We start from the raw sequence: 27,796 nt of genomic DNA on the forward strand, positions 1-27,796 counted from the left end.
CGAGCAGCACTCCCTCAACCAAGCAGCCCCCGTATTCTCTAAACGCTTCAATCACTCCTCCATATTGTCAGACATAAACCCCTTCAACCATTCCTCCTTCATGGCCCTCCCAGACATGCCATCTTTGCGCTTCTGTTTCTCCTCCTCCTCACACTGCAAACTGCACAGCAACACCGCACACGACATCTTCAGCTCCGCCTCCATCGTGTCGTCCGTCTCCCCCACCGCCACGAACCTGACATACTCCCCAACGCAGTTGACTAACTTCACCAGGCTCGCCACCTTCTTGGCGTGCGAGATGTAGTGTCTATCAAGCTGCTCGACCCCACGCACAGACGCGATCCGGTTATCCGTGTACACCCATGCGAAGGTTATGAGGATGTAGTACAACGTCTTGAGGAGAGTGCCATCGGCGGCGCCGGGGACTGTGGTGAGGATCTTGGGGTACTCGGCTTGAAGGGTGGGGTCGTCGACGATGCAGGCTAGGAGCTGGGAGAACCCTTGGATGATCGTGAAAGAGGAGTGAAGTACGTGGAGGTCGCGTTCGAGGTCGGAGGGGATTAGGAAGCAGCGGGTTGTTTGAAGCTCTGAGAAAGGGGCTTTGACGGAAGCTATGAGGCTCGGCCAGTTGATGTCCGAGAACATGGCGGTTAGTGGGGGTCACGAGGTGTTAAAAGAATGTGAAGGAAAGTAGTTATTCTTTAAGAATATACGGATAAGATTATCTTGAAGGGAGAGTGTATTTGATCTTATTGTGGTAGTGGGTTCACTTTGGTGCGGACAAAGGGGTGTCGAGTGGTTAGAGGCTCCAGAACCAGAGTCTTTTGCCCTTTTCAGCCTGACCACTATCTTCGAGCCAAGAGGTGCTTGATCCCCTAGAAAAGAATTGAAGTACCACAAATCTCAAGCTGGTCATGGAAGCTGACCTTTCAGTATACGTACTGCATTTATTCATATACTGTGGGAATCCACAAGCAACGCCCGAAAAAGCACAACAATGTACGAAGTGAGTTGGAAGTACTTTTGATAGTTTACACTATATACACTCTCTGAATCTATCTACAGGCTAGCACACTACCGGCATTCATTTCTAATGCCATCGAAAATGCCAAATTTTCTTTGGACTCCACAACTAGGCCAGGCGTCAGGTTCATCGTCAGTTTCTTCTCCCGGGGGCCAACAGGTGCGTTTAAGTCCTCCACTCAGTCCAAGGACACCATGAGAATATGGAAGATCGGCGCTGGCCAATCTTGTACCATGTCTCTGTGAGGTTCCCGTATTTAAGAACTGTTCAAGTCGTTAGCTTCTTTCGAGCTATTAGGATGGGGGAATTACTTACTGACAATCTTTTACACCCCGTGCCAACCAAGAGCATTTTCTGGTGGTGATGCTGAGAACCTCCTCCCCTCTGAGGCCGGGTCAGAGCCGCTACCTAGCTAGGGACATCAAGTTAGTTCAATTTAGGTCTCTCCAGAACTAAGAAAAATGCAGTCTTACCCATACTTCTAGGGCAGCCCAGCAGGAATGATGGGCCTCTTCATCTTCTGGACCCCCCAATGGTGAACATGGCGCAGCCGCCGTGAGTTCCGAGCACCCATCTGTAGATCTTGTTCATCTTCTGGGTCCACACCTTGGTGAACATGGCGCAGCCGGCTGTGAGCCCCCAATGCTCACCCCGTTGCGAAGAAGGCCAGTGATCACACTGGGACTACCATTTATTATATTAGCAGAAGTAATTAAATTGCGTATGCGTAACCGTTGCGGAATCAATACTTTTCACGTCATCCTTCTTTCACGGTAATGCCCGCACCACATATTAATGGTTCCCCTACCAGGGAGGCCAGATATAACTGGAAGGTCTTCAACTCTCCCCCAAGATCCGGGACGTATCCTGCCAGGGGTTAGCATAGCTGTAACAAGCATGAAGGTAATGATGGGCGCACAAGTCAGGAAGCAGATGTTCGTACCTGGATTCCGGAGGGTATGCCAGGAGCAGCAGCCAGCCACCAATAGCTCTGCTCTTTCATCCTCACCGCAGGCACAATAGACTCGAACCCATACGAGGCACCAAATGACCGCGGAGGGTCATCGAGTACTCGATGGGTTCTTCTCATTCGATGTACCCAGCGAAGAGAACTGTGATACTGTTATAGATCCCCGATTAGCAATTTAGGATATATTGATAAGATATTTTCGTCAAACGATATATGTTGCTGCAGTTGAAATGGATACTTACAACGATTCTCGAGCAAACTCAGGTCTCTCTTATCAGCTGTTGAGGAGCACCGCTCCATGGGTTGAAGCTCCAACCAAGAGATCCGTGCTACTGTTAAAGACTCCCGATTAGCATTAAAAGTTTACTTCGACATAGGTGAGAGAGTTGGGATGAAGGATAAAGCCTGGTGGGCTGAGGATTTTAATTGATACTTACAACGGTTCTCGAGCAAACTCAGGTCTCTCTCATTGATTATCGAGAGGGGTCAATACCATTTGATGGTAATAATAGTTGGGATAAGAATATAGGTTAAGGAAATAGTTTAGGAGTGAAGAGAGTGAGAAGGGTAGCAGAGGGAGTGTCTGTAGGAGAGGAGACAGACAGGGAGCTGAAGTAAGCAACGCCAGATGAGGAGCGCCAGGGTTCCCCTGTGGATTAACAAACGCTCCCTGGGTGTCGGTGCTATTGGATAACGCGTCGGCATGTAGAGAGGAGACGCAGAAAAATCTAGCTAGTCCTGTGTTCTATTTTCCTTTAACTCATCCTATATCCGGAACCCCAAACATTGCCCCACCATTTTCTCAACCCCTCGACGGGTAGTCTATATATATCTATTCTTCACGGTGCCTGGTGCCTTTCGACATATATCCGTCACGATTTCCATGTGCTCAAAATAAAACTGACGCTATTGCCTTCTCTCTTAAACAAGACTTGAGCAGCTTTATTTGCACCGCTCTTCCCTTTCCACTTTCCCGGACTAAGTTCTTCTCGGGAGTCATAGATATGTAATTATTAGATTTCAAGGTTTTAGTTGCTTGCTATTACAGATCTCCGTTCTTTTATTCTCAAATATTGTGACAAACCGGGTTGTTAAAATGGACGAAGGTTAATATTAGATTCGTGAAGTCTGCAATTAGTAGAAATTCATTTGTAGTTTAGTGTTCCTGCCAAGCCAATAGTAGTACCGAGTGAGATCCGATGAAGCTTGGTATAACAACGAGTGAGAGAACATGATTAAGCGAGTGAGAGCTTATGACGGCACATGGAACCTCGAACTTAGAGAATCAAGTCTTGGGAATCACAACGAGCTGAAACAAAATTGGTTTTGATATTTTATTGTGCTTATACGCTCTCTAAATGCGGCATGCCGGAGAACAGCTGTGGGTTTGTTTTCTGATGCGGCTACCCACATTCGCAGAGTTGCGGCTCTGCGGGGGGGTGTCTAGGAACGATCTCCATGGCTTCAGGGCGGGATGCGATGTCTCCCCACCGACTATTCATCTTCTCGATATATAGAACCCAGAATAAACTCCTTTTCAAGGCAACACCGTGGCTTTGCTTTTGAATATCTTTCATCTTCTCGTTTTAGCGCAGTGTCACATACACAGCTATCGGTATGGGTTCGTTGAGTCTCTTCATCTTGCATCGTCTCCTTACAAAGACTATTGCTCTCGATATCCATTGTCCTCAATGTAGATATATCTAATAAGCCTGTCTTTTTAGAATAAAACAGACCTGAACGGTTAATCATACCTGGGCGCTGCTCTACCCAATTTGTGCCTTACCTCCGGCGAAGCTGGCAAAAAATGTGCCTAGCCCCACTCAGCGCACCACTCTATCCATATACTCCGATATCTCTTTCAGAAGAGTAGCGTTCAACATTTCGGTTCCTCGATCTCAGTTCTTTGTCTGATATGTCGGTGGTGAGAGAAGCCCTAAATAACCCAAACAAGGCCCTTTGTAAACTAAGATCCGGGTGATATGCCAGGTATTACTCTTCCCCCAACCTACAGGCGCCGTACCTTGAGAAGGCTAAGACTACTAGGCTAATGGGATGCATTGGCCGCTACTCATTCCATAAGAAATCCCGTCCTGCTGATAATACAAGCCGGGAGGGGGGTCTACGCAGCCTGTATATCGATATCCCATGCCTCCCGTCGGTTCTATCCTATTTTTGGAGCGAATTCCGGGTTTCAACGCGAGAAAGCAAGGCCACGAGCTTCTCAGTAATGCTGGTTAGAAAGGAAGAAAGGATATCTACCACGAGACTTCCGGAGGTCGCTTTTGAGACAATGAAACTGAGGTCCAGATTCTATTATCGCAGCTTCGATACCGTCCTTCCTTTCGCACGAACAACTGCAGCAGAAACATTACAGACGATCTTCCACTCTAGGCACACATCTAAACACGCAATAGCGAGTGCTAAAGCCACAACAAAAAGCATGTTGGATGACCATCCCCTCAGTCTGTGACACTACTTAACTAGAGCAGTGTGCTCCCAAAATTGATAACTGAAAAAGACTGACGAGATGTAAGTACAGCAGAGATACTCTATTTTGACAGCCACTCCGAAATTTCAGCGCAAGGCATGGGGTTTGCGCTAATTTACTACATGATGCAGCATCACCGCCTGATTTCAATGGATACCCATGGTTTCCGATGTCGACCACGGAATGCTGCGCAATGCCTCGCCAGATATTCCATCCTAATGCTATAATTTTGGTTAGAACAAATGCTTCTATTACGTAGAAGAATGAGTTTAGAGACTTGCCGTGTGGAATTGGCGGTGTATACACAAGAGGAATCCGCTGTCCACTGGTCTTTTGAGGTCTTCAATCTTTGCCCTGTCTCCGTTCTGCTTGGCTGGAGGTATTTCTTCCTCCATCACGGATTGCTACGGGCCCCCGTCCCCCTCCGCGCTCGACGTCCGGGGTTGACTATACCCCGCTCTTGGCTGAACATCATTGGATAGCGCAACAAATTCCGGGGAAAAACTAGCATCCGAACTTCTGTGGTGGAGAGGGAGCTGTTTTGTAGGAGGGTGGTGGGGGCTCGGGCGTGCGCATTCTTTATTCCCCACTCCACATATCCATGAAATAAGCTCCTCACGAGTATTAGGAGTGCACATCCCACCGGCCTCGCACGCTGGGACACTATGCCTGTTGTTAGCACGCAGTACTGCAGTACCATTCTGAGGGGGTCAAGGGTCCGACCTACCGTATCTTGTCGCTTTAGCTTGGGTCTTCTTAACTCATCACCGATGATATACCCCTTTGAAAGAGCGGACTCCGGGTTCTGTTGTTCAACATGTAGAGCACCCGGCTTTTGTCGCAAGTTACAACATGTTGGTAGTTGCAGGGCGCGCCAGCTTTCATGAACTCTGCAGGAAGGGCTGTTTCCGGGGGTATCGCCACCGTCGGAAAAACCAGACATTTCTAGATCTTGCTCCTGAAGGAATTTTAATCACCGATTTTTTTCAAAAATGTTGGTCGCGTGTGAAAATATAACGTGTGGGGAAGGTGGAAAGGTGGGCGTGGAGGGAAATGTTAACTCGGTGATGCGCGTGGGGCAACACCCGGGCTGGACTTTGCACAAAGGTTTAAATTTTAAGATATAGCGAGTTCCCTACCAACTGACGACGAGAGCTACCGGATTGATGGCTGCTTCGTGTCTTTCTGGTATGTGCTCCAGAGCTTTCTAAGGGTGTGGCTGGTCTCATTTCCAACGTCGTGCTTCGCGAGAGTTCTGATCTAAGCTTACGTGCGATGTCAGGTGCGGAACGTCTCTTTGTCTATGCAGAAATGTGCTTATGATAGATTAGTGCCCTCCGTAAACTCCTTCCTTTCGCCTTGTAGTTTGGCTGCTCGACTCGACACGTTTAAAGCCGCAAGCCAGCCAATGTCTCGAGCGATCGAGTGTAGCCAGCTCGTGAGTAAGAAGTCTTTTGCTGCTCCTGCGCACAGCCATATCACTTAAACAGCAGCAGTCGACGTGCGGTCAATAGCCCTATTACAAAAAACGACTCAGCCAAGACGTCGCAGTCCCGCACACCCGCCGATGTATAAATACATGTAGCTCGTCTCGTTTTGGTGCAAATTCTTTCTCTACACAATGCGATATCAACACCAATCTTGTCAGTAACAATTTCGATTTTAAATTGAGGTGAAAATGTGAGTTATATCAAGTCCTTCCAGCGCTCTCTGGCCCCACCAAAAATATATTTAATTTTCTTTATTCAAGAATACTTTTATTTATTAATTGCTAACTGACATTTATATAAACAGATTATTCCAACCCCACTACTGCTAGGACATTGGGTGATTGCCAAGTGGGCTTGCTCTCGTCTTGTTGTTTTTCTTTTCAATCCTAGTATCAGTTGCTTTATGAAAAGGAAAACATCAAGACAAGAGTAGGTGGTTCTAGGCAGTCACACAAACCTGTGCTACTCTTTCTAGTCTGCAGGTATTTTCTCTCCATTCTTTTGTCACTTATAATTCGATCAATATATTGTACTAACTCACTTACACCGACATGCAGATGACCTCTCGTTTCTTGTTGTCGGTATGCCTATACATTGAACTTCAGGTTGAGGTATCCAATGACAAGAACCGAGTGGGGTGTTGAGCAAGTGAAGTACGTGGTCTGTTCTTGTCTGGGGGACTATTGTTTTATCTCAATTTTGCTGTTATGTTTGGGTTCCGTAAGGCGTGGTCTGTTCTTCTAAACTGGGTCGCTCAAATATTTCGGTATGAGATTCGATTTGGCTTACAGGACATGATTAGGCAGTTACCTATACCTAAAAACATGCATACATACCTAGTTCCATGTAGCGAGCGGGCGTGCCCGCTTCTTGTACTCTTTCCCCGTGGTACCTCGGGGTACTTAGGTGGTAGAAAGGTACAAGAAGCGAACAGGCAGTTGCTCTACATCTGGGCTGGTTATTGGCTCAATACGTTGTCTGTTCCTGTCCCTTAAGTGTCCCAGATTGGTACCTTTGCCTTTCGAACATGGGATGCGATCGGTCAGTTTGGTCCCATACCGTCCCGAAGAAATATACTCAGGCGTGGTCATTTCTTGTCTGCGAGGGGTTGCATACTAGCGGTTCTTCTACCACTCATGCAGCGCCCCACAGACAAGAAATGATCAGGCAGTGGGTCCATAAGGGTCGATGAAAGTATACTCAGGCGTGGTCACGTCTTGTATCTCAAGTTTGCCAATCAGTGGCTGCTCCACCAGTTGTGCAATGTTTTGTGTACAAGTTATGGTTCGGCAGTGGGCCGGGATTGAGTCTAGGTGTGGCCATAGTCTTGTTGGACCCCTTGACTTTTTTATAGTGAGGATGATCAGTGGGTTTAACAAGATATGGATAGGCCCTTGGATTGGATATGGGACTATATATGGGGCATTTGAGGTCCGGGCGTGATCTGTTCTTGTCAAAGCTGTGAATTTTGGTTTTGTGTCGATGATTTGTGGGTTTGACAAGACATGATTAGGCTGTGGACAAAAAAATGTGGCATTATATGGGACTATATGCGGGGCAGATGGGGGTCAGGGCGTGATCTGTTTTTGTTAAGACCGTGGTCATCATGGGTTTTGCTCTGGGTCGTTGGTTTTGACAAGATATGATTAGGCTCTTGACGTAGGTCGGTATGGCAGGGTTCTAGAGAGGATGTGTCATGTTATGTTTAGTCCGTGCAGGAAGAAACGGATGCCAAGGCGGCTTCAAAGGTAGCAAAATGTTTACATATTTTGCTTAGGTGAATATTGTGGGAGCTCGTTGATTATGTTTGGCACTGATTTCAAGAGATAATGGCTTGAAACTCCGGCGGGGTGTTACTAAATCGTAACGAACGAGAACAACACCCTGTGAATGATTGGTAGATCAAAGTAAACAAGGAGGATGTACCGTAGGAAATCTAACTAAGAAATAGGACAGCAAAACAAAGGACAGCTGCACCGCAATAAAACACCACAAACTCTTTGTAGCGTGTCAGAGGCCATCAATTAGTTCAACAGAAAGGCATGTCCTAATGATCGTTAGGTAACTCTCAGGGAAAAGCATCATTGATAGGGCACGAGTTTTATAGATAAGCACTTTATTAATGAGTAATGAAACAAAAACAACGTTCATAGTTTCGATGTGATTATTGACTACATGTAAATAACTGAGATAATGAATATGAGTTTAGAACAAGATACATAATACAATCCATACATGTAACCATATAACACGACTACTAAATGGTGCCTATATCCACACTACTAACTGCCAAACCTACGACAAAAGCAAGAGTAATACGTGGATAAACCTATGTAGTACGTAGTCACACGGACCTATCATGCAAGACCCAAAGAACAACACCTAAAGAAAAAACGAACTCCATATCATCTTTACTTCATGACACAGAATCAAGCGGCGACATCATTACCACTCAGACAGCATTACAACTATGCCAAATACAGGACACTTCTCCAGCGCTTACAGCAAACCAAAGACCTTTTCCTGCTCATACTCTATTTTCCACCGCCCAAGGACCTCTCTATAACCGGTATTAGAACTCATGGACGCCGACAATACAAACGATATCCAGACTCAAACTTACCACGTGCAAAGGCAGAGCCACGAATCCAGAGCCGGAAAACGAACCGCATAACATCACCAGCGCGGCCCCAAACCTAAATAAACTAGATCAGTCTCCGTACTAACTCACTCACCGCCACCACCTCATAAAGCCATCAAAGAAAAACTCACGATCCAGAACGCCCCCCTCATAGCACCCCAAACCCTCCAAATACCACCAACTGGGCGCCCAACAACTGGCAAAGCAACAGGGACCCTCTGTCCAACCCAGACCCGCGGCGAAGCAACAGGTACCTCCGGCTCAAGACGGATATCAACGACAGGGACCAAGCACTCCTGCCACTCGTGGACCCCACCAGTCGCCAAATACTCCTCCTCGGCGATTCTGAGGAAGTTTGTCCTATACCTTTCCTGCATGTCTATAGGCACGCGTTCGTGCTCAGCGAGGCGCTGGGCGTACATGGCGCGACGGGAGGCGGCCCGGTGGAGATGGACTTGCGCGGGGAGACGGGGGCGGTCTGGGGTGATGGGTGGAGAGACGTTGCGGCGGAGGCGGGGTGGAGTGGCATGTGGGCTGGGGGTGGGGGATGTCATTGCTGATTGATGATGGATGAGTGATGGATGGATTAGTTTGAGAGTGGAGGATAAAGCTTCGAGAAGAGGGTCGGCCTTTTGGGACACTGGGAGCGCTTGGCGGTACGTCGAAAATTAGTGTGAGGGCTGAAGACCTCACAGGGGTATTGTAAGGGTATCGACTTCGGGGGGCTTTCTCGCGCTGGTGAGGAAGTCCATATGTTCGGTCTGGAGAGATTAGGTAAGTTGAAATTGAAAATCTTAGAGCGTGATTACGTAGACACTTTGGGGGCTTCACAATACTTGCAGGGAAGCTCGGGCCATTATATAGTATGTATGGGGTCTAAAAAGTGGCAACCTCACGGAGGAGTAGCTACTGTTTTCAAGCAGGGATGAACCGTGGTTGGCAGCCCACATGAGTAGTTCGTGTGGAGGGGAATATCAAAATTAGCTGCGAGGCGTGGCAACAGGTCACGGATCCGAGAGAGACTGAAGAGGGTCGAGCTCTATGGCTTAACTACATGTAGAGGAGTAACGAGAGAATAAGGAAAAGGCTCCCTTTACAGCTAACAAAGCCGTGATAAACACGTATCATCAAAAACAACAAAGCTCATTGTGTTGACGCAGTACCAATAACCGAGAGCAAAGCCTTTAAAAGCAAAGGTGACAACGTTCGTCTTTGCTACGTCTCATGGATCTCACAAGCTTATCTCAACTTGACTTTGCGTGTTGTGCTCACAGGGGTTGAATAGTGGAAACGGGTGATGTCTCATGATCGAAGAAAAGTTCCTGGCGCAGGCTTATGCTTAGACCGTTTAAGTGCGCTCGTCGCCTGCGCCATCTACGGGTTCTCACTACACTCAACTACAAATTTTTTTTAACGTTTTGATTCATGCTCCAGTCTTGCCCCTTTATCACGTTGTGCATCACCCTTGCGCTTTGTGAGGTCTGCTAACACGCACTCTGACTTTTTCGGTCCCAGAACAAACTCGAGTTCGGCATCAGAAATCTCTCAGAAGCGCCGACCCGCTTCATCTGGCGGTTCTTGAACGGCTGTTCATCTTTCCCTACCTTTGCTTACAACGCATCGACAGCACCGGACCTGCTACATTGGGAAAGGTCTAAAGCCCCCGTTGAAGAAAGATTTTCTAATGGCAGAAAGAAGTACGGAGAAGTATTAGATTATTTCCTTTCTAAGATCTAAATATCGACAACTAACAAGTCCAATCAAATCATCCTACAGGCACTCTTACACATAGCGCAAAACAGGCTCTGGAGGTGCTCCGGCCTTACAGGTCTGGGATAGCAGGAAACGAAAATGCATCCTACGGGCAGGCGTTTTCAAGAGCTTTAGTCTTTTTCAGCTCGAGGACGGCGCTCCATGTTTTCTGTGTCCAGTGGCTAGCGATATGCAAGCTCGCGGTAGTGTTGATTGATGTTTGACTTACACCAACTTGTGGAACTCTGTCATGGATCCTCCATCTCGGCTGAGGGATCTCGTCGATCTCGATACTTAGATCTACTTCCGGTTCTTTAACCTCTTCCCGTGCCTCTAGAGCACGTATCGCTGTTTGATCCCGTATATAGTGCGCCCTCAGCTCCAAGACGTGCGGATGGGAGCCTTCCGGTTGCCATTTATGCTCCTCACTCCCATCTCGGTCGTCGGGAATGTAGGAGTCTCTGTCCATCGATAGATCCCCGAGGCTATCGTCAAGGTCTTCGGTTCCTGATATCTCACGGCTGAAACGGGCAAGGATCTCTGCCACAAGGAATGTGGGCCGGAGTCGTTGTAAACCTTCTAGCTAGAGATATAGTATCAGTGGCGTTTACGTGGTGGAGAGAAAGAAAATACAAACAATTGTTGTTGGCTTTGTCCGAACCGTGGGGGTGCTCATAACCAGTTGTTTGCGATGTATTTGCTAGATATCTTTGGGAACCGGAGGTATGTATAGGCGGAAGAGATCATAGAGCTGCTTCATATGGTCCCTCCATTGTGCGGAATAGAATTCAACACTGCTACAGGATTCGCGAGTCTTCCAATTGTAGCACAGCGAGGGGGGCTCGTTGCTTATAGTATGGAGTTTGTGTATAACACTCAAAGTGCGAGAAAGTGGTGGATGGTGTTGTTGTGATATGTATTCTATGAAGCCCGCGCTCTTCAGATGAGAGGCCACGATGGAGAATATCAGGCGGTGGGGAGCTGGTAAGTTTGTGTAGCTGTGTTTATCGGTATGCCAGGCAAACACAAGACTATGTAATAGGATTGCGCCCTAGCAACCTTTGAAGAAAGTGGGAGGTCTACTATCTAGATATATTATCTTAGCTGCCAATGAATCAAGATAATTATCTTTTTCCTCATACGTTTCTGTGGTTATACCTTTTAGAGAAACATTTGCTCCATACCACCGGGGTGAGATGGATATTTCTACATTCAATCTGCAGCCGAAATCGTTGTTCCTCTCTGTCTTATTCTAGACGTAGAGACCTATGCCTAGTGGTGGGGGGCGGGTCGTTCGGTGCGTTGGGCGCGGGCTCGCGGGGCACGCTGGGGAACGCAATGACCACACCACCAGCGGTGGTGCTGCTGGTTACAGCCTGTTTTCGATATATCTGAGGCCATGATGTAAAGCTGCTTTTCGAAAATCCATAGTGCATGCTTGATATTAGACTGAGCGTCAGATTCTCTGGACGCTGTTCGGTGCCGCTGTGGGGTGGTGTGTGTAACCCTAACCCACGAGCACCTTGTGGAGAGGTAGCCTTTTGATCGGTGATGGAGCGGATCGGTCGTAATTTTGAGTTCGTTTGACTTATTCACGGCATAGAGTATAGGTATTATGAGATTAGTTGTCTTTTACCCCGCGGGCTAGGATATCATGTACCTGCAATAAATCTTGGGTCTACCCAGATGATGTAGGGGTTTGGTTCATTGAATTTCTGCAGTTGAAAACACCGAATCTCTCAATGGCCTACCGGTATTGGCGAATGGTCCCCGAGGTAGTTTGACTGGGCGATCCCTGCTTTGGCTCACTCCCTGGGCAGGAAGGTTATGTAAGATTTAATGGCTTATAAACCTATCTTGGGCTACAACGTTTTTCTTTTTTTTTATGGAACTCTCTGGAAGTTAGGGGTTTTGTGATTAATCGTTTTTCTTTTGGTTTATCTCACCCCCCACAAGTGGTGGCACAAATAGAGACTGCGAGTTGCGCTTTGGAGCATATATGGGTTGCCATGAGAGAGGGGGTCTTCGGCTACCGACTCTACTAGCCCATTCTTTGCCCTCAGATTACTGATGAAGACGAGTCAAATTATCTCGAGACTTTTAGCAAGGCAAGACAGGACCAGGACTGAAGGTCTCGCAACCTATCTCAGTTTTTTTCCCACACCTGAATATGTACCCAGTGCTTCTCCCGAAGGAAATAAACTTTTCATTGGCATTAATTAATTACAGAGGAACGCAATATCACAATTCCACCCTCTCGAAACTCTATCCTTACCAAACGTTCCAGCGGTTGGAGATAACGATACCTATGGGTTGCTAGCAAATTCCTCCCTCTAAACTTCATCTATAAGATAATTATAGCAAGATTCACCCACCACGGGGTGAAATTATGATAGGCCTTCCTGTGGTCACTTCTACATCCTCTTATAGAAAGATCTCCCCCTGCGGCCATCTCGACACCCCAAGAAACTCGAGGATGTCCGATACCAAATCTTGTGGTGCTGCCTGGTAAGCTTCTTCCGGAGAACCTCCTCATTTATCCGCCACTTTTATCCGCCATCTTATCCATAACTCCTTCTTATCGACCAAGTTATTCTCCAGTCCCTCTTATCAACCAGCCAAGATGGCGAAAGATAACAGTCCAAGATGCCAAGATTTTCAACAATCCTGTCGGCGAAAACTCGTCTTGGCATCCAGATCCAATCCTTTATATACTGTGACTTCCCCCGTTCTAAACTTTTTTCCTCAAGCTACACAACTGCACCGCATCCTCCCCCTGTCTAAAGCCAGGGGGGTTTGCACACCACGACCTGTCTCCCTGGAGGGAGGGACAGCGTGGCTTAGCCCTCTCTGGCTCCCGCTCTGGCATAACGCCATAGGGACCAGAGGGGGCTTAGTTGCGTTAGGTCACTTTCGTGGTCTCTTCCCTTTCTCTCCCTACATTCTTTTGTTTCAGGCCTCTTCTGCTCTCTGGGCTTTGCCTGGCGAGCAGAAGGGGCCCGAGTTACGTTAGGCTACCCCCTTCCTCTTTGTTTCAGGCCTCTCTTGGTCCTTGGGCTTTTGCCGGAGGATCAGGAGGGGCCTGAGTTGCGTTAGGTTTGTCCCTCCTCTATCTCTCGTTTGTCCCTTCACTCTAATTTGTGCTCTGTATTTCTTTTGGGAGGGTTTGGGTCTCACTCCACTTCTGGGCGAGTTCGAGGAGTTGGGTGAGATCTTTCCAATTCCGGGGGCACAGCTACCGCCAGCCTTTTGGTTCTTCCAGAGTGGGTGGTGAAAGAATTTTATTACATCGTTCCAAGATTCAATCCTTAGCTGAGAATTCTTTGTGACGAGCAGGGAATAGGTCAATGATTGGTGTGACATCTTGGCGCGAGTGACGACGTATGAGCCAAGACTATAGAGAGATCTATGCGAGGAAAGTATATTTATTTTAATTATGGTCTATCCTCTCACCTGTGTTGTGCTTATTGATAAATCATGCGTTTTGTTCGATATGTGGTGCGTGAAATCTGATAAAGAACATGTATTTGTCGCAGTGAATAATTCGCTGGTGAAGTGGGGTTGCCCCCCCCCCACAACTGGGAGTAGTAAATTTATGGTTGGGGACATGAATTACCTAAGAGAATGCTATCTCCTGTCTTTCTACACTAATTTTCAGTTCCTCCTTCACGCCTTCGGTTTGTGGGTCGTACGGTGAGCCCCTCTCCTCCCCCGGGGTGTCGGTTGTTGAAGTTTAATTTAAGATGTGGGTTTTTGTTTATAACGTATTGTGTGTCGGTGTCGAAGAGTAATCCGATGATATTCGTACCTCACCCCGAAAATGTGTCGTAAATTCCCCTTCGTAGATATAGATGGAAACGTCCTTATCTCTAGATCAGCAGTAAGTACTTTACAACCTCGTATCAGCAAATCTACTAGTTTGACATTTGGATGTTCTCATATATCGCCTCAACAAGACGTAGCTGTTTCTATACGCTCGCTTCACTCTTGCACAATAGTACATTCTCAAGCCCAGCGAGATTGATTGTAAATCATCGTTATTAGGAAAGTGGCGCCGGGCGTAATAGCTTTCCGAGTTCCCAATGGCGTCGATGGACTACTACAAACTGATGACAGAAATACAAAGAAAAGTTTCAAAACACTTCAACTAATCCTTGCGCGCTGGAAGCTCTCTACTCCGTTTGTTTCTCGAGTGGCGAAAGCCGTATCACGCTTGAACTATATACATCTTTGTTGTCAGTGTATACCCATACATCAATGATTGGGATGCGGAAAACAAACCTCGTTCTAAAGAGTATTGAACTTTTCCAGATAGCTAGAAGACTCCATAGGGATAGCGTACGGAGTATAGACAGCAGTAGCGATTCCATTCCCCGTTACAACTCGAAGCTGCTGCATATGCTTTTCTCTTCCAAACGTGGCCGGGTCGAAGAGCTCGAGAAAGAGCGGCTTCAACTCGGCCATAATACAGTTGGGACACTCGACACTGTTACCACGGTTGAATTCCTCGAGACTTTCACAAAGCGCTTCCAGTCTAGGAACTGCGCAGGAGACTTTCATTAAAACCCAAATAATATCAAAACCGGTCATGCGCCTACGAGAAGCGCACCATTTGTCGCCACCAAGCATGATAATTGCAAACCGTTCCAAGATTTTTAAAATATTATATGCCATCCAACGCTGGGTTTCAATGTGTTCCTTCATCCCAGGCTTCGAGCAGCGGCTCTCCTCGATCTGTAACTGGTTGGTTCTCTCGCGGCGCTGTCTGAGCGCCTGGCAAAGCACCATAAAGATGGCTATGCTCTCAGTCATTCTGACTTGATATTCGGGCTCAAGCTCATCATCGGTGAAATTAGGGAGAGTGATTAAGAGAGTTTCGACGCGGCTCTCAAGGTCCTGGAGAATATAGACGTCGTCCATACGGGGCCATGGGACGCGACCAGCTGGGTATCTACGCGTATCAGCACATGGGTCATTAGGTCTCTGTAGATATCCGTACTTACTTGAGTTTGGCTTTGCGGATGAGAGAATAGACTCGATGGGTGCGATTCACCGGAAGAACGTTCATGAACGGTAACGGTAGTATCCTCTGAGGGAAGAACCCTATTCCCGGCAAGGACGGCCACATTTCGTCGGCCCTACAGATATCGTAGGGGATAGTGCACATTCCCGGCATTAGAGGAGGCATTTTCTAATTTCTACACCATTGTCAGTCCGGTACGAGGTGGCTCTGAGGTGGGAACAGTTACCGTCTTTAAAGACCCCGGGATAGAGAGTGGCAAAAAGAAGGAGACAAAACAGTAAAAAGTAGAATGGCCAACTATTCCATGCTTCTAATAGTTGATAGATGCGAAAACTGGCTTTTATTGAAATGAGGAAAGTCTCGGCGGGGACAATTCGCGATTCACAATTGTTGACACAACAGCCCCATCTCAAGTGATGATCCGATTGCCGGAGGTGCCTGAGACAATGCGAGAGGCCGAATCTGTCATTCTTGTGATAGATGATACAAACATTTCTCCTTTACCTTGGGCCTATAGCTGACAGTGGGAAAGATAGATCTCACCCGGATGTATCAGCATTAAGGGCCATCCTACTCGTACACTCATAAGTACATATATTCATTTCGCAGCTTTCGCGCAACCGGTGAAGTTGGTCTGGAAATAACCTGGCGCGAGGTATAGAGAGACGATTGAGGACAGGATAAAGAGAGAGGTGGTAATGAGTTCTCGAAGTTTGCTTGGTGGTGTGGCTTAATACAGGAGTGCAAATGACATAAATCCAACAAAACCTTAAAAGAAAATGCCGTTACCCTTGAGATGGACATCTGCCTGACAACCTCCCTCACAACCAACACCATCCGCTAAGCTACAGAAAATCATACCTTCCGCTAACGCCATGACAACTGTACAAAGAGAACTCTGGTTCTTTCTTCAACCTAGCTCGCGGTTTCTTTCTTTTTTTAAATACGGCAGCGCCATGTAAGACTGCTAGAATAATATTGACGTCAGACATCTACATCCCATATGGGATAAACTGAAGACCGACTACCAGTCAGAAAGAATGAAGAGATTCAGTGACTCGGGATCACTAGGTAAGACTCATACCGGTCGTGGTAATGCCGTCCGCACCCCCCCCCCCCCCCTTTCCACGCCTCATCAGGAGTCGGACTTCTTCCCAAACAGCTATAGAGTGAGTAAGAGAGCTGATTTCCTGTGGCTACATAAATGAGTGGCGTGTAACTGCCGGACTGTGAATGAAAGAGGGCGCTATGCAATCGTTTTCTGAATATGGGTTTTATGAGTATGAAATTGGGAAGGGCAGAATTTGTGTTACCTCTATCCGCTCAGAGATATGCGAATAATTGCACAATAACACTTTTATGAATGGATTCTTTTTTTCTCTCGGGAAAGGGATAATTCTTTCGTAGACCTCGCGCCGGATTGAATGAAGGAAAGAGATATAATGAGATGGACACCACGAAGACGGATGTTCTCCGACGGTCGGATCTCCCACGCTCAACATCAAATGAGTAGTCATCCCCTATTACGAGGAACACCGTCTGTTGGGATATGATGAATATTGAATGCGCCATCTCCGACCAACTGCGTACCGGGATTAATACCTATCTCTTTGATATGGCACAGCAAAAACCAACTTGGAGAAATGGGAGGGAGCAATGTCATTGGTATTTACACTGTCGAGTAGAGACCCAATATCTCTGTCAAAATGTCGACATAAAGGTTTCTAACTAATTCTCCCATATACGTCATCCCCCAGCTCCTCTGAGCAAGTGTCAAGTGCCGGGCCTCACAAATAACTCTAGTCCACTTCGGAGTAACAAATTTAGGTGCTATCTATATATGACGAAGACATATGAAGCATCAGAATATGTCCTCAATGATGTCAAACTGGAGAGAGGATGACGGGGGGATAAAAACCTTTTTCGGTTGCGCCCTAATATCGCCTAAGGGAGAGAGGGTCTTGAAATATCTGGTAACGATTATTCCTTTTTAGGTCGGGTGGGTATCGCGATGCTTAGCTGCAACCCAATGGGCCCTAGTCCCCCCTAAGTCGCAGAGGATAGCTGGGCACAAATAGCCTACCACATTCCGCTGAAAATCGGTTCGTCTCTGGTCCAGGTACCATGATCATGCTACGCCCTCACCACTCTACCGAGTGATTGAGCTGTGTTTGATGGTATTCCTCCCTCCAAATACCGAAGCAGGCACATGTGTGGGAGGAACGCTAACCGATGTTTGTCCGAGTGACATTCTAAGATGCATTGAGTTCTTGGCGGAGAATGATGGCGACTTGGCGCACAAAAATCGCATCGGTAATCTCTTACCATACAGCGCGCCCTCCTAAGCCTAGCTACACAATGGAGTATATTAACGATGTTCGAGATAAAGCGTAGCACAGTATTTTTAATCGGGAGAGGAGGGGAAAAACAGAGCAGTCTCGTTGAAGCTAGTAGCGGTTTATAATTTAAGTGCGAAAATGAATACTTCAAAAATGTTACGTTGTCTGGTCCGGATCTATGTGTATGTAGCGTTGGTAGCGATATATACCTGAAATAATTAAGTTAGTATAAGTGACGCAAACAGAATAGGAGATAGGTCACCGCGTCTCACTCGTTCCTAGTCTGTTTGAGTCTATTGAGGTACAGCTTCGGAGCCTAGAATGAAAGATATACTGTTGTCACTATGAATCACCATTACATGTAGTTACTATAGTGTCAATGACTGATAGCAATAGCAATGTAGTCTGATATAGCAACATATATGTCGTACTGAATCGGAGCCTACAAACCAAGCAGCTTATAAATTAGCTAAACCTTAATGACTATGTTTTTTAAATGAATTCATTGGATACATGATTAATTGGGGGTTTCGTCTTTTGTAGCGTATGAGAATTATGCGTGGGGAAACGGCGATGATTGGTTGAGACGAAAATTTTGATTGGGCGTAGTCAAACCCTGTGGTGTAGGGAGCTAGGTGGATGACACGAAGCTAGGCAACATAACGACAAGTAGTTGACAAATCATAGAATAAAACAACTGTGTCCTGGTTGTTAGCTCCTGTCTTCGCGTATCTATATTTCTTCCTCTCTTTCCTTTTCCTTTCATTTCATCATCACGGACACAAGTATTCGAGCTTTCTCCCAGGCCTGAACCTTCATTAGTCGTCATCTCCTTCAAATCAAATTTGTACTGAACCTTAGTTTCGTTACGACCCATCCTAGACTGCGCCAGCAACCAGGGCATGTGACTACAAGTAACCTCACACCTCATCTTCAAAAAAAATATATATCTCGACTCCCCGTCCCTGTTTAGTTTATCTCGCCACCACCATTTATGAAGTTTATTCTGCGCTTAAATCTCCAAACGGGATCATCTCTCTTCAAACCCCCGCCCTTACTCTAACAACACTCAAACGGCCCGGCATGTCAGAAGCTTGTATCGTTTGCTGGGTCGAGGACAAGGTCCCTGTGTCCAACCGTTCAACCACGGAAATAAAAGAAGCATACGAAAGGGCAAAATCAACTCTCTATCTCTGCGAAGAACACCTTAGAGAATCCTCACTTCCGTCTCAGTGCACACCCGAGGTAATGTCACCTGATTTTTCATCATGATAGCGCCCCACTGACACCAGGCAGACTCAGACACAGAGATTGGTCAACGTGACCTGCCACATAGCGAAAAAAGCGTCTCAGGCTGCTTACGATAAGCTGCTTAAAGATTACCCGCTCATCGTACAAGGCTCGGAGGTCGTTGCAGCCAAAATCCAACAGCTTGCGAACTTACCGGTGGTAACAAATGGCGCCAAACTTATCATCGAGAATGCGACTATGATTGCAAACAGTGAGATTGTTGTCGAGGGTTCTAAGCTCATTGTGGAGGACGTGGAGAAGCTAAAAGTGGGCGCACGACGTATGTTACATGCGGGGGCAAAAAGAGTTTGCGAAGCCACTGCTGAGGGCACGATGGATGACGTGAGATATTACCACGAAGCAGAGAACAGGGTAGACTCTGAGGACGAGGAGTGTGTCTTGATATGAGTGGTTTGATCTTTCTTACCTAGGGTGTGGAGGTGGTGTCGTCTTTGTGGAACTTTATTTATCGTATTTTATTCTTTGTACTACATATACCAATTACTAGCATAAGTTGAATTAAGAGGATGTGGAAATTTAGAAACAATGCCACTGCATCATGGTTTTGATCTGTTGCCATTATATAATGGTAGCGTCTACACATATACCTACATCTATAGATTGGATTCGATACTCAGTGGTGAAGATCAACGGATAACATACGTACATATTACGCTTCACGATCAAGTGAATTCTATATACTGTAAAGATGCAAGAATCGCCGGAGGTCTCGGATGCACGCTGCTGATATAATCATGTCTCATCACTTGTATACTTCCTGAACTAAATATATAGCGTATAACACTAGCCTAAGGCAACACTGGTCGCTTTGTGGGATGAGCTAGGATACATATACTCACATGTAGCTTTATTATCATGTCTTAAGGTCAATGTTAGGTAAATAGAATATACAGATATAAGTACTCATCTTTCTCATGGTATCTATATGATAGCGACTGGTGTGTATAAGTCTCTTGATTTGGATGGGTTTCAGTAGGCAATGATATTTTAACTAACCCAACTAGCCCAGGAGGAAAGTAGATAAGGATCCCGTTCGAAAACCTGTGGCTCGAGGCTCTCATATTCTCACTCGTGTTAGCGGTAGCCAGTTCTGTCGACACTGTTGCATGCTGTTTTCGCTTTTATATGGCTAATTTAACTCCTAGATGGATTATTATTTAAACAGTAATTCATCACGATACTTGCCAGAGGGGACCCTGAGCTCGGCAATCTTAAGCACGATATCATCCTGCCAGTCGTGTCTTCTGACTATAATCGGATTGGTGGAACCATGGGCTTTGACTTCACCCGTAATTTGCTTATTTGATCTAAGTACAGATATTCGTTGATCAGATATACCCCAGACGTGGCCTTCGTCCTCCTAATCCAATTGATCGTATCATATTTAGACAAACTCCCATGTCTCATCCTCTTCATCAGAATCCTCCTCGTACATCCTCCCGTCCCGATGTTCCCCCTCGTTCCAGTTGTATCGCTCGAATGGCTTGGTCTTGTAGTCGATTTGCTTTTTAGGACCTTGAGTAACGATCTTCTTTGCGGCTTCGAAGGTATCGGCTACGCCATCGAAAAAGGCCATGGTTGTTTGTTTTGCCAGGACCGCTTCGCGACGTACTATTTTTGCACTGGCCTTGACGGCGTTGCTTTCACTGGCGATTTTGACGTTTGTGGCCAGGAAGCTCGACGCCTCCATGACCAACGGAATATCCTGGGCGAGCTTAGCTCCGGCAACTGCGATGTTAGAGCCTAGTTTGACCCCTTCCTTAACAGCCTTCACGATAGTATTCTACGGCGCAGTTAGTAGACATGACATTAAATTGAAAAGAAATGACATACATTGCTAGCGCTAGCTACGATAGGAACAGGCTCGGGCCTGTGAACCTTACAAGGACCACCTAGATAGGTTGTTGCCGCTTGCTCAAGCTCCTCCGCCAAGGTGGCACATTCAAAAGCATCTTGGGCCCAGTAATCTCTATTGTAGCGGTAGGTACAGCACGTAGTAGCTTTGAAGAACTCAGTCTCATGATGGCTGAGAAGATGGCGCGCATGCACGGGATTAGAAACACAGGCAGTCATTGTGAACGGGAAATTTGTTTCTTTTTCGGCTCGAGATAACTTGTTGTAGGAATGAATTTGTTGATTTAAAGGGATATGGTGTGAAAAAAACCGTTTTAACGTTCGTGGGATGACATGATAGTCTTGTTCGTACCTAGAAAGCAAGTAAGGTCACTTTTCATGCATAGAAAGACTGCCCTATGTTACCCGCCGATACCCACGTCCTCCACACAAACTTTAGCACCTGACCACCCCGAATTAGCAATCATAAATAGGACCGACCTCATGTGCGTCCCGGATTTGGTGACAACAAATGCCGTACTATACATCAAGTCAATTTACTATTGTCCCTGGCTTTCTCACAAAGCACTCATCAGGGTTAAGATATGAGGCTGACGTATACTCTTTCATGTGTATTGGATAAAAAACTTAACCCTTTTTGCTTCACAGAGTTGACGAATACCTGTACTAGCGTTATAGAAAGGTGATACGCCTTGATAAAAGCTTCAAGGGCGTGGAGAAGAGAAAATTGTCCGTCAAATCCATTGGCCGATAGTGGCAGAACATTGACCAAGGTTTGTGACATCCTTAGCTAGACCAATCATCTCGCTCTCCTCGTAGGCCTTCCATACTATGAAACTGGAGTGATATCTCGCCGGTAATTTACACCCGTATTCTCCAGTTTACATTTATCTACTCACACGACATTCCCGCTTCCAGTTCGATCACTTATTTTTCCTCACCTGGAACGCATACCAATCACGAACTCCTGTTCTTCGATACTCTTTATGGCGGTGACCGATACCCCACCCTCTACAAGGGGCTCAAGATCCGACGTTATGAGTGCGGCTTCCTCTATTGGCGGATTGTGTTCAATTAAGACGTGTCCAGTAAACGCTATCCTTTCTGAGTATAATGTCAGTCTTAATGCTGACAAAGCGTAGGGCACTAGTGGTGGCTTCATACGTGTGGATATTAAAGTGAAACACGTTTCTGCAACCAGAAAGGTACCTCTCATGAGTATTCACACAAAAGACGGCTTTCAGATAGTCAACTATTGCGAGACGGAGAAAGAGGAATTCCTAAAGCAGGAGATCATGGAATTGACCGAATTAAAGAAGGTAGGTGGACGAAAGCCCAGAGCTAGAGTATTTTACGAGTATTTCTAACACCGAACATACAGATGAATCATGAAGATTGCGACGATTCAAAAGATGACGATTTCGTAATGGTATCAAATGTTCCCAAGGTATAGGGGTTGTTTGGGATGAGAAGAATCTACGTCCTTCCTTTAAACATTTCGAAGTTTTTTGTCATAAGCTTTTAGTGTTCTTTACTTCGCGTGAAGGCAAAGTAAATCTTTGTAGTGCTCAAAGTATTTTGATTTCAGATTTAAGCTACTCAATCCTAAGATTCCTATTTCAACTCATGTTTGCCAACCTTCCCTTCTTCAATGACCCCTTCATCCTAGCATAACACCCACAAGACCGAAAACTAGTCCCTCCTTCCACAACAACAAGTATACCATGAGCTAAACAATTGCAAGTGGATGTGTCTTCAGAGGCTCTATGATGGCACGAAAACTGTCGAAATACCTTCAGATATGAATGATTGTTGGTCCACGGGGTCTTGTAACTGCGTAGCATCCATGAGACTCATAACAAGCTACAGGCCTACCCTTCTGAAGTGTATCCTATATTATATGATCAGCTAAACCGTCCATACAATAGGTACATGCATGTACGTACAGTCTGTCTCATAAAAAGTTATTTAAAACTCAATTGCACTGCAATTGATTTAACGATCTCTAGTTTCCCGGTCTAAAGTCAGCAAAGTACCATTGAGCAACATAGCACCTAAGAGCGGACCTTCAGCTCCTCATCCTCCTCGTCATCACTATCGTCTTCGTATTTTGGCTCCGGGTGAAGTGTATTTAACCAGACAGCCCCTTTTCCAAAATAAGGGCGCTTTCCTCTACCAGTCCTCAATTCAACAAGAACGCTGCACTCGTAATGGCCTCCTACTCCGAAGTACTCCAACTTGAGCTCTTTGGCTGCAAGCGGTGAGCCAAACCTTAGTCGACACCTCGACTCTAGGTACCTGTAGAGATTGTGTCTAGCGTCCTTGCTATTCGGTAGCTTTGACTTTGAAAGCGCGAATCCGGCAGTCCTAGGGTCTTGGAGGGTAGCTGCTGCTGCATTATTTAATGCATAGCGACGAAGGCAATGATGCCTGAATGCTGACTCTTGAGGTGCCATAACGTCTGGGTCTGCCTTGAAGTCCTACGTACTTCTCACTATCAGCGGTGATATTTCGCACCTTGGAGTGTATGATAAGAGGTAAAGCTTCGAATATAAATATGCACTGAATGGAGAGAGGGGGGAAATACCTGGATGATATCCTGGACCTATAAGTAGATTCAAGATAGGAAGTAGTTTGTTTAACGTTTTGCTGATATAGTTGTACTCGTATGCAGGAAAATCTCTGGGGCGAGACCGAAAAGTTAAAGCTTTTGATGAGAAGTGAGAAAGACAGACTGGAGACGAAACAGAAAGTGAGATTAAGGGTTTCCGGTTTGTAGTTACCCGGGAGGTCTTGGTAAGACCATTCCATGTGATCCATGTAACTCTTAGTGCGAGGACGAATCTCCGGAGTAAAGTTTAAATATCCTTGGTAGTGATCCTCCGATCTTGGCAAACTTGTTACATTCCACCACGATGCTCTAAGGTTAGGTTGATATAAGACTGTAGTATAAAACCGCCATAAGAAATTGACTCAGTGGCTAAAAGAATTAATTTTCAAATTTTAATAAAACGAGGTCGAGAGAGGTATTAATAGGATAGAAGTCTTCATTCATATCACCCTTTCCTGTTCCAAACATTGAGTTAAAAGTTAACTCTCCTAATGATGGGGAGTCAACGATAGCTGAATAGTCCCATGTCCCTCAGCACTTCTTCATACCGACTTCAGAACCTATGATATATTTTCCGTTAGCTCATAATTAGAGGATGAAGCAAGATTTCAAATGTTTCCGCCTTCCATTGTTTCCTAGGTAATCTCTTGCCCCAAAGGTAAACGAGTCGACTAGAAAGCAGATTCATGTCGCAGGGGACCTTCATTTGTTATATAGCCTCATATCTAGTAAGATTCCAATTGATAGATGTATCCATTTTTACTGTGCCATCATTCCTCTTTCCGGGTGTATTGGGCTGATGGTAGCCCGAGAAAACCCTAACCCCCGCATCCTGCGAAGTTGAGAACACACCCCTTTGGTCCTAGATTAAGTGGAAGGTATTGGCCCAAGCTTTCTCGCATAGATCATACGAGTTCACTTTAACAAAAATGCCCTAGAGCTTTCAGGGTATATCGATCAATGGGCCGTACATCTTTTGATCAAAGTTTATCTATCTATTAATATGATTAATTAGCTAGACATGCAGATACGCTTTGCTGTTGATTCTATCTAGAGATTAGAAGAGTACAACTGTTCAAGTTTTCTGGTCCTATATCCTAGGTCTTGTGAAATTGTAGCTTAAAGGAGAAGGCTTTTTGATATGACAGATCGTGATCCATCACCGGCGAGTGAAAAGGATATTAAGATAGGGTATATGAATTACAACATGATAGCATCATACCTCTTAGCACAGTAAAATTGTACCTTTTCGAGTTGGAAACATTGGCGATCGGGACAACTGTAAATAAACGTTGGACCTCTGCAGTCTCCGAGTGATAGTTCATGATATAAAAAGTCCGCTACAGAAAAGTTGGTTCTTTGAACACCACACGTTGTCTATCCGTTTCAGAGAAACCCTCCTTATCAGCTTTTTCCAACTACTGGGATCAACGTCCAGGTTCCCCGTTGTGCTTCCGAGGGCTTATCATGCTTCTCGGGGGGTGGTCTGTATATCAAGAGGTCAGCAGTTCCACACCCACCCTGGACTGAGCTCACCATTACCCGGGATAGGCGATATAGTTTACCTTGCATGAGGAACGGTAACCGAAATTTCCCCTGTCATCTATATGTCCATTCCTGGGTTCTTGAGATGGAAATCACCCGTCGGGGTACAACCCGGTGGGTTTCTTAGAGTACAAAGTTGGAACGAAGATTGTTTCCCACTTTCATAGATTCTTCAACGCTCGACCGCGCACGACGCCTATGATCCGTATCAGCAGATTACATGTATTCAACACCATTATTGTGGGTTAGGGTTTCTGTGTCGTCTTGGCACACTGACAAGCTATAGCTCAACTACATGTTCTCCATACATGTTTTTGCGCATTCCAAGAAGCAGGGTGTATCTCTACATGAATCCGACTATAAAGTATCTCGGTAGAGCTAGCACCATCTGTCAGAACCTCAAACCCCACCAGAAGACATTTTATTTACTTTCGGACCCGTTGCTTTAGAGTCCCCCGGCCTTTCCTGTTGCTATCCACGTACTGTCTAGGAGTATAGTTACATGTAGGTTGCAATCCCAATAGCCCTCAAGATCGACGCGCCATGACATTAACACTGGTCGTTTCCCATCTAGCGCACGCGGCTTGATCTGCGTTGTGTAACCTTCACCCATGAACGCTTTCCCCAGATTTCGCAAGGATGCGCCCCCGACGAAACGGGATGACAACACAAACGACCAGGAAGTTAACCTTGACTCTGGCCATGTGGACTATAACGGCTTCCCTCCTCTCAGCAGGACCTATTGCGACGCCGGGGTTTGGCCAGCTGGGGAGGTTCTAAGCAACATAAATTCGGAGCGAAATTACACGTATCGCATACCTCGTGTCAAGCGCTTCCACCAAGATTATTCTCTTCCGACAACACACGCCTATGAAAACTTGAAAGAAATTGCCGATATGGACCGCAAGGCCCGACCGATATTGACAATTCGGAATGCGACTCCCAGTGATGGAACGCTTAGCAGTATGTGACCAGTCCTCTCACATTAAACAAGGTTTCTTTGTTGAGTACTTAACTGACCAATAACAGAAAGCAGCACAGGTGGTGGAGAAATCCCATGTGGAGGCATCAGTCCTTACGAGCACCAGGGGATTAACAATGCCCAGGACGGAAGCCTCTTGATGGTTCAGCCAGTCATCTTTGGCCGCAGGAGCATTGACATCCATCGAGCCGAGTTTTCTGCATTTCTTACTGGTCGATCAAATATGGATACCAACATTCGTTCTTCTTCTTGCCCATCTTGCCATGGTAAAAGTAGGGCCGATATCATCAAGAACCCGGATATCTACGTGGACACACCTGCTAGGCCAATAACTACAATGGAGGATCCCTGCGACCGGCCAGCGGAGGACACGGGAGTAGAAGTACCACTGGCTCATCAAAAGGTCAATAGTGGGGATTATGCAGATGTCTTTGGGACGTTTGGGTCGCGCGATGGGTTCAGCGCCCCTGAATTTTGCCGGCCTCGTGCAAACAATATTACTACACGTCCTCGTCTTGAGGATATATTTCCCACAACCAGCGGTCACCGCTTAACATGGGCAGCGGATGCTGTGGTGGATCAAGGGCCAGCGTCGTCTTTACCCTCTGAAACGGGGCATCTTAACATCCCTCCTTCGAGTAAAACCTCGAACTCGTTAAATGGCCGGATGTCTTTAATATCTCCAGACCATACGCCGCCACAAAGGAAGGGGAAAAACAATAATCACAATCCTGGAAGCGGTAATAGTCTTCCACCATCTTCCCTCATAAAAGTCCATATCAGCTAAATTGGTAGTACTAGATCCTCTAATTGAGACTCCAGTCATCAAGTCTCACCGCCTATCCTGGGCTGCCAACACAACAACCAAAGACTGCCCTGTTCCTACCATTATTGTCGAAAAGCCGTCATCCTCTAGCGATGCTGACATAAATTCTACCACCACTGGCCGATATCTATTCAAGCTGGGATCGTTGAAAATTGGCAGCGGGTTTGCGCCTAATGCCCGTGCCAAGAGTCCTTATCCCCGGGACTTGAACAATGCCTCTCCTAATGGCTGTCCGTCAGGTGTTACTGAAGAAACCACTCCGAGGTCTAAATGGGCGACGTTCAGTAAGAATTCTCGTCGGGCTTATCCATACCTCATGAAGGCTAGATCTTCCATCTCCCTACATCGCGCTTGTGCATCCCCGGCGTCCACAGAAGGCCTTCGTCCATCCCCCGTGGTGGCGGTAGATCCGATAGAGATCAGTGTTGAGAGTTTTTGTGGGAGATCAAGACGCAACCCTGTGACCTCCCTCAGCATGGTCGATGAGTTCAGGAGAAAAAACGACTTACTGGCCATGGAGACAGGATATCGTATTCCGGAAAGAGTGGGAAGTCCGACAAGGTCTGCGAAGATTGAGCTTTATGGCGACGAATTTTATGATGGAAATTTTATCGGTCGGGCTAAGAAGCGATTGAGTAAGTTGTTCAGGGTCGGCGGAAGCACCGACTAGTCACTCCACCGAGGGGGGCGCTGGATACTGCTGGCGGGGTTTTACTCTTGGGTGGAGAAGCACGGAATAGTAAGATAGGGTTGTCTGAGTTAATTATGGCCAAAATTCCCAGATCTCGAGCAGGTCGTTTCGCTCTACCTGAAATCGAGTACTGAGTGTTTGTGTAGACATATACCTCTGTTATTTTGTCAGCTATCATAACACGAAATGTGCGCTATATCAGTTCTATCAAGTTAAAATTAGGGTTTCGGTCGAAACTACATTTGC

General features: G+C 46.3%; 8 protein-coding genes across 8 annotated transcripts; 2 read left to right on the forward strand and 6 right to left on the reverse strand.

The window, feature by feature from the left end:
• Positions 1 to 51: 51 nt before the first annotated feature.
• On the reverse strand, positions 52 to 645 carry LAJ45_00968 (uncharacterized protein; the record flags this gene model as incomplete). The annotated part of the gene is made up of 1 exon (XM_046110567.1): positions 52 to 645. The coding sequence occupies one exon, from the start codon at positions 643 to 645 to the stop codon at positions 52 to 54; it is 594 nt and encodes a 197-aa protein (XP_045975745.1).
• A 7,829-nt stretch (positions 646 to 8,474) lies between these two features.
• On the reverse strand, positions 8,475 to 9,170 carry LAJ45_00969 (uncharacterized protein; the record flags this gene model as incomplete). Its single annotated transcript, XM_046110568.1, has 3 exons — positions 8,475 to 8,535; positions 8,643 to 8,671; positions 8,748 to 9,170. The coding sequence occupies 3 exons, from the start codon at positions 9,168 to 9,170 to the stop codon at positions 8,475 to 8,477; spliced, it is 513 nt and encodes a 170-aa protein (XP_045975746.1).
• Positions 9,171 to 10,474: 1,304 nt separating this feature from the next.
• LAJ45_00970 (uncharacterized protein) lies at positions 10,475 to 11,044 on the reverse strand (the record flags this gene model as incomplete). Its single annotated transcript, XM_046110569.1, has 2 exons — positions 10,475 to 10,951; positions 11,006 to 11,044. The coding sequence occupies 2 exons, from the start codon at positions 11,042 to 11,044 to the stop codon at positions 10,475 to 10,477; spliced, it is 516 nt and encodes a 171-aa protein (XP_045975747.1).
• A 3,611-nt stretch (positions 11,045 to 14,655) lies between these two features.
• Positions 14,656 to 15,556, reverse strand: LAJ45_00971 (uncharacterized protein; the record flags this gene model as incomplete). The annotated part of the gene is made up of 2 exons (XM_046110570.1): positions 14,656 to 15,319; positions 15,372 to 15,556. The coding sequence occupies 2 exons, from the start codon at positions 15,554 to 15,556 to the stop codon at positions 14,656 to 14,658; spliced, it is 849 nt and encodes a 282-aa protein (XP_045975748.1).
• A 3,257-nt stretch (positions 15,557 to 18,813) lies between these two features.
• Positions 18,814 to 19,428, forward strand: LAJ45_00972 (uncharacterized protein; the record flags this gene model as incomplete). The annotated part of the gene is made up of 2 exons (XM_046110571.1): positions 18,814 to 18,975; positions 19,027 to 19,428. 2 exons carry the CDS (start codon positions 18,814 to 18,816, stop codon positions 19,426 to 19,428), a joined length of 564 nt encoding a protein of 187 aa, XP_045975749.1.
• Positions 19,429 to 20,425: 997 nt separating this feature from the next.
• LAJ45_00973 (uncharacterized protein) lies at positions 20,426 to 21,114 on the reverse strand (the record flags this gene model as incomplete). The annotated part of the gene is made up of 2 exons (XM_046110572.1): positions 20,426 to 20,824; positions 20,875 to 21,114. The coding sequence occupies 2 exons, from the start codon at positions 21,112 to 21,114 to the stop codon at positions 20,426 to 20,428; spliced, it is 639 nt and encodes a 212-aa protein (XP_045975750.1).
• A 1,835-nt stretch (positions 21,115 to 22,949) lies between these two features.
• On the reverse strand, positions 22,950 to 23,351 carry LAJ45_00974 (uncharacterized protein; the record flags this gene model as incomplete). The annotated part of the gene is made up of 1 exon (XM_046110573.1): positions 22,950 to 23,351. The coding sequence occupies one exon, from the start codon at positions 23,349 to 23,351 to the stop codon at positions 22,950 to 22,952; it is 402 nt and encodes a 133-aa protein (XP_045975751.1).
• Positions 23,352 to 25,662: 2,311 nt separating this feature from the next.
• Positions 25,663 to 27,529, forward strand: LAJ45_00975 (uncharacterized protein; the record flags this gene model as incomplete). Its single annotated transcript, XM_046110574.1, has 3 exons — positions 25,663 to 26,014; positions 26,081 to 26,773; positions 26,835 to 27,529. 3 exons carry the CDS (start codon positions 25,663 to 25,665, stop codon positions 27,527 to 27,529), a joined length of 1,740 nt encoding a protein of 579 aa, XP_045975752.1.
• Between the last annotated feature and the right edge of the window lie 267 nt (positions 27,530 to 27,796).

This window comes from Morchella importuna (genome assembly GCF_003444635.1).
Source record: "Morchella importuna strain M04M26 chromosome Unknown Morimp01GS002, whole genome shotgun sequence".
NCBI lineage: Eukaryota > Fungi > Ascomycota > Pezizomycetes > Pezizales > Morchellaceae > Morchella > Morchella importuna.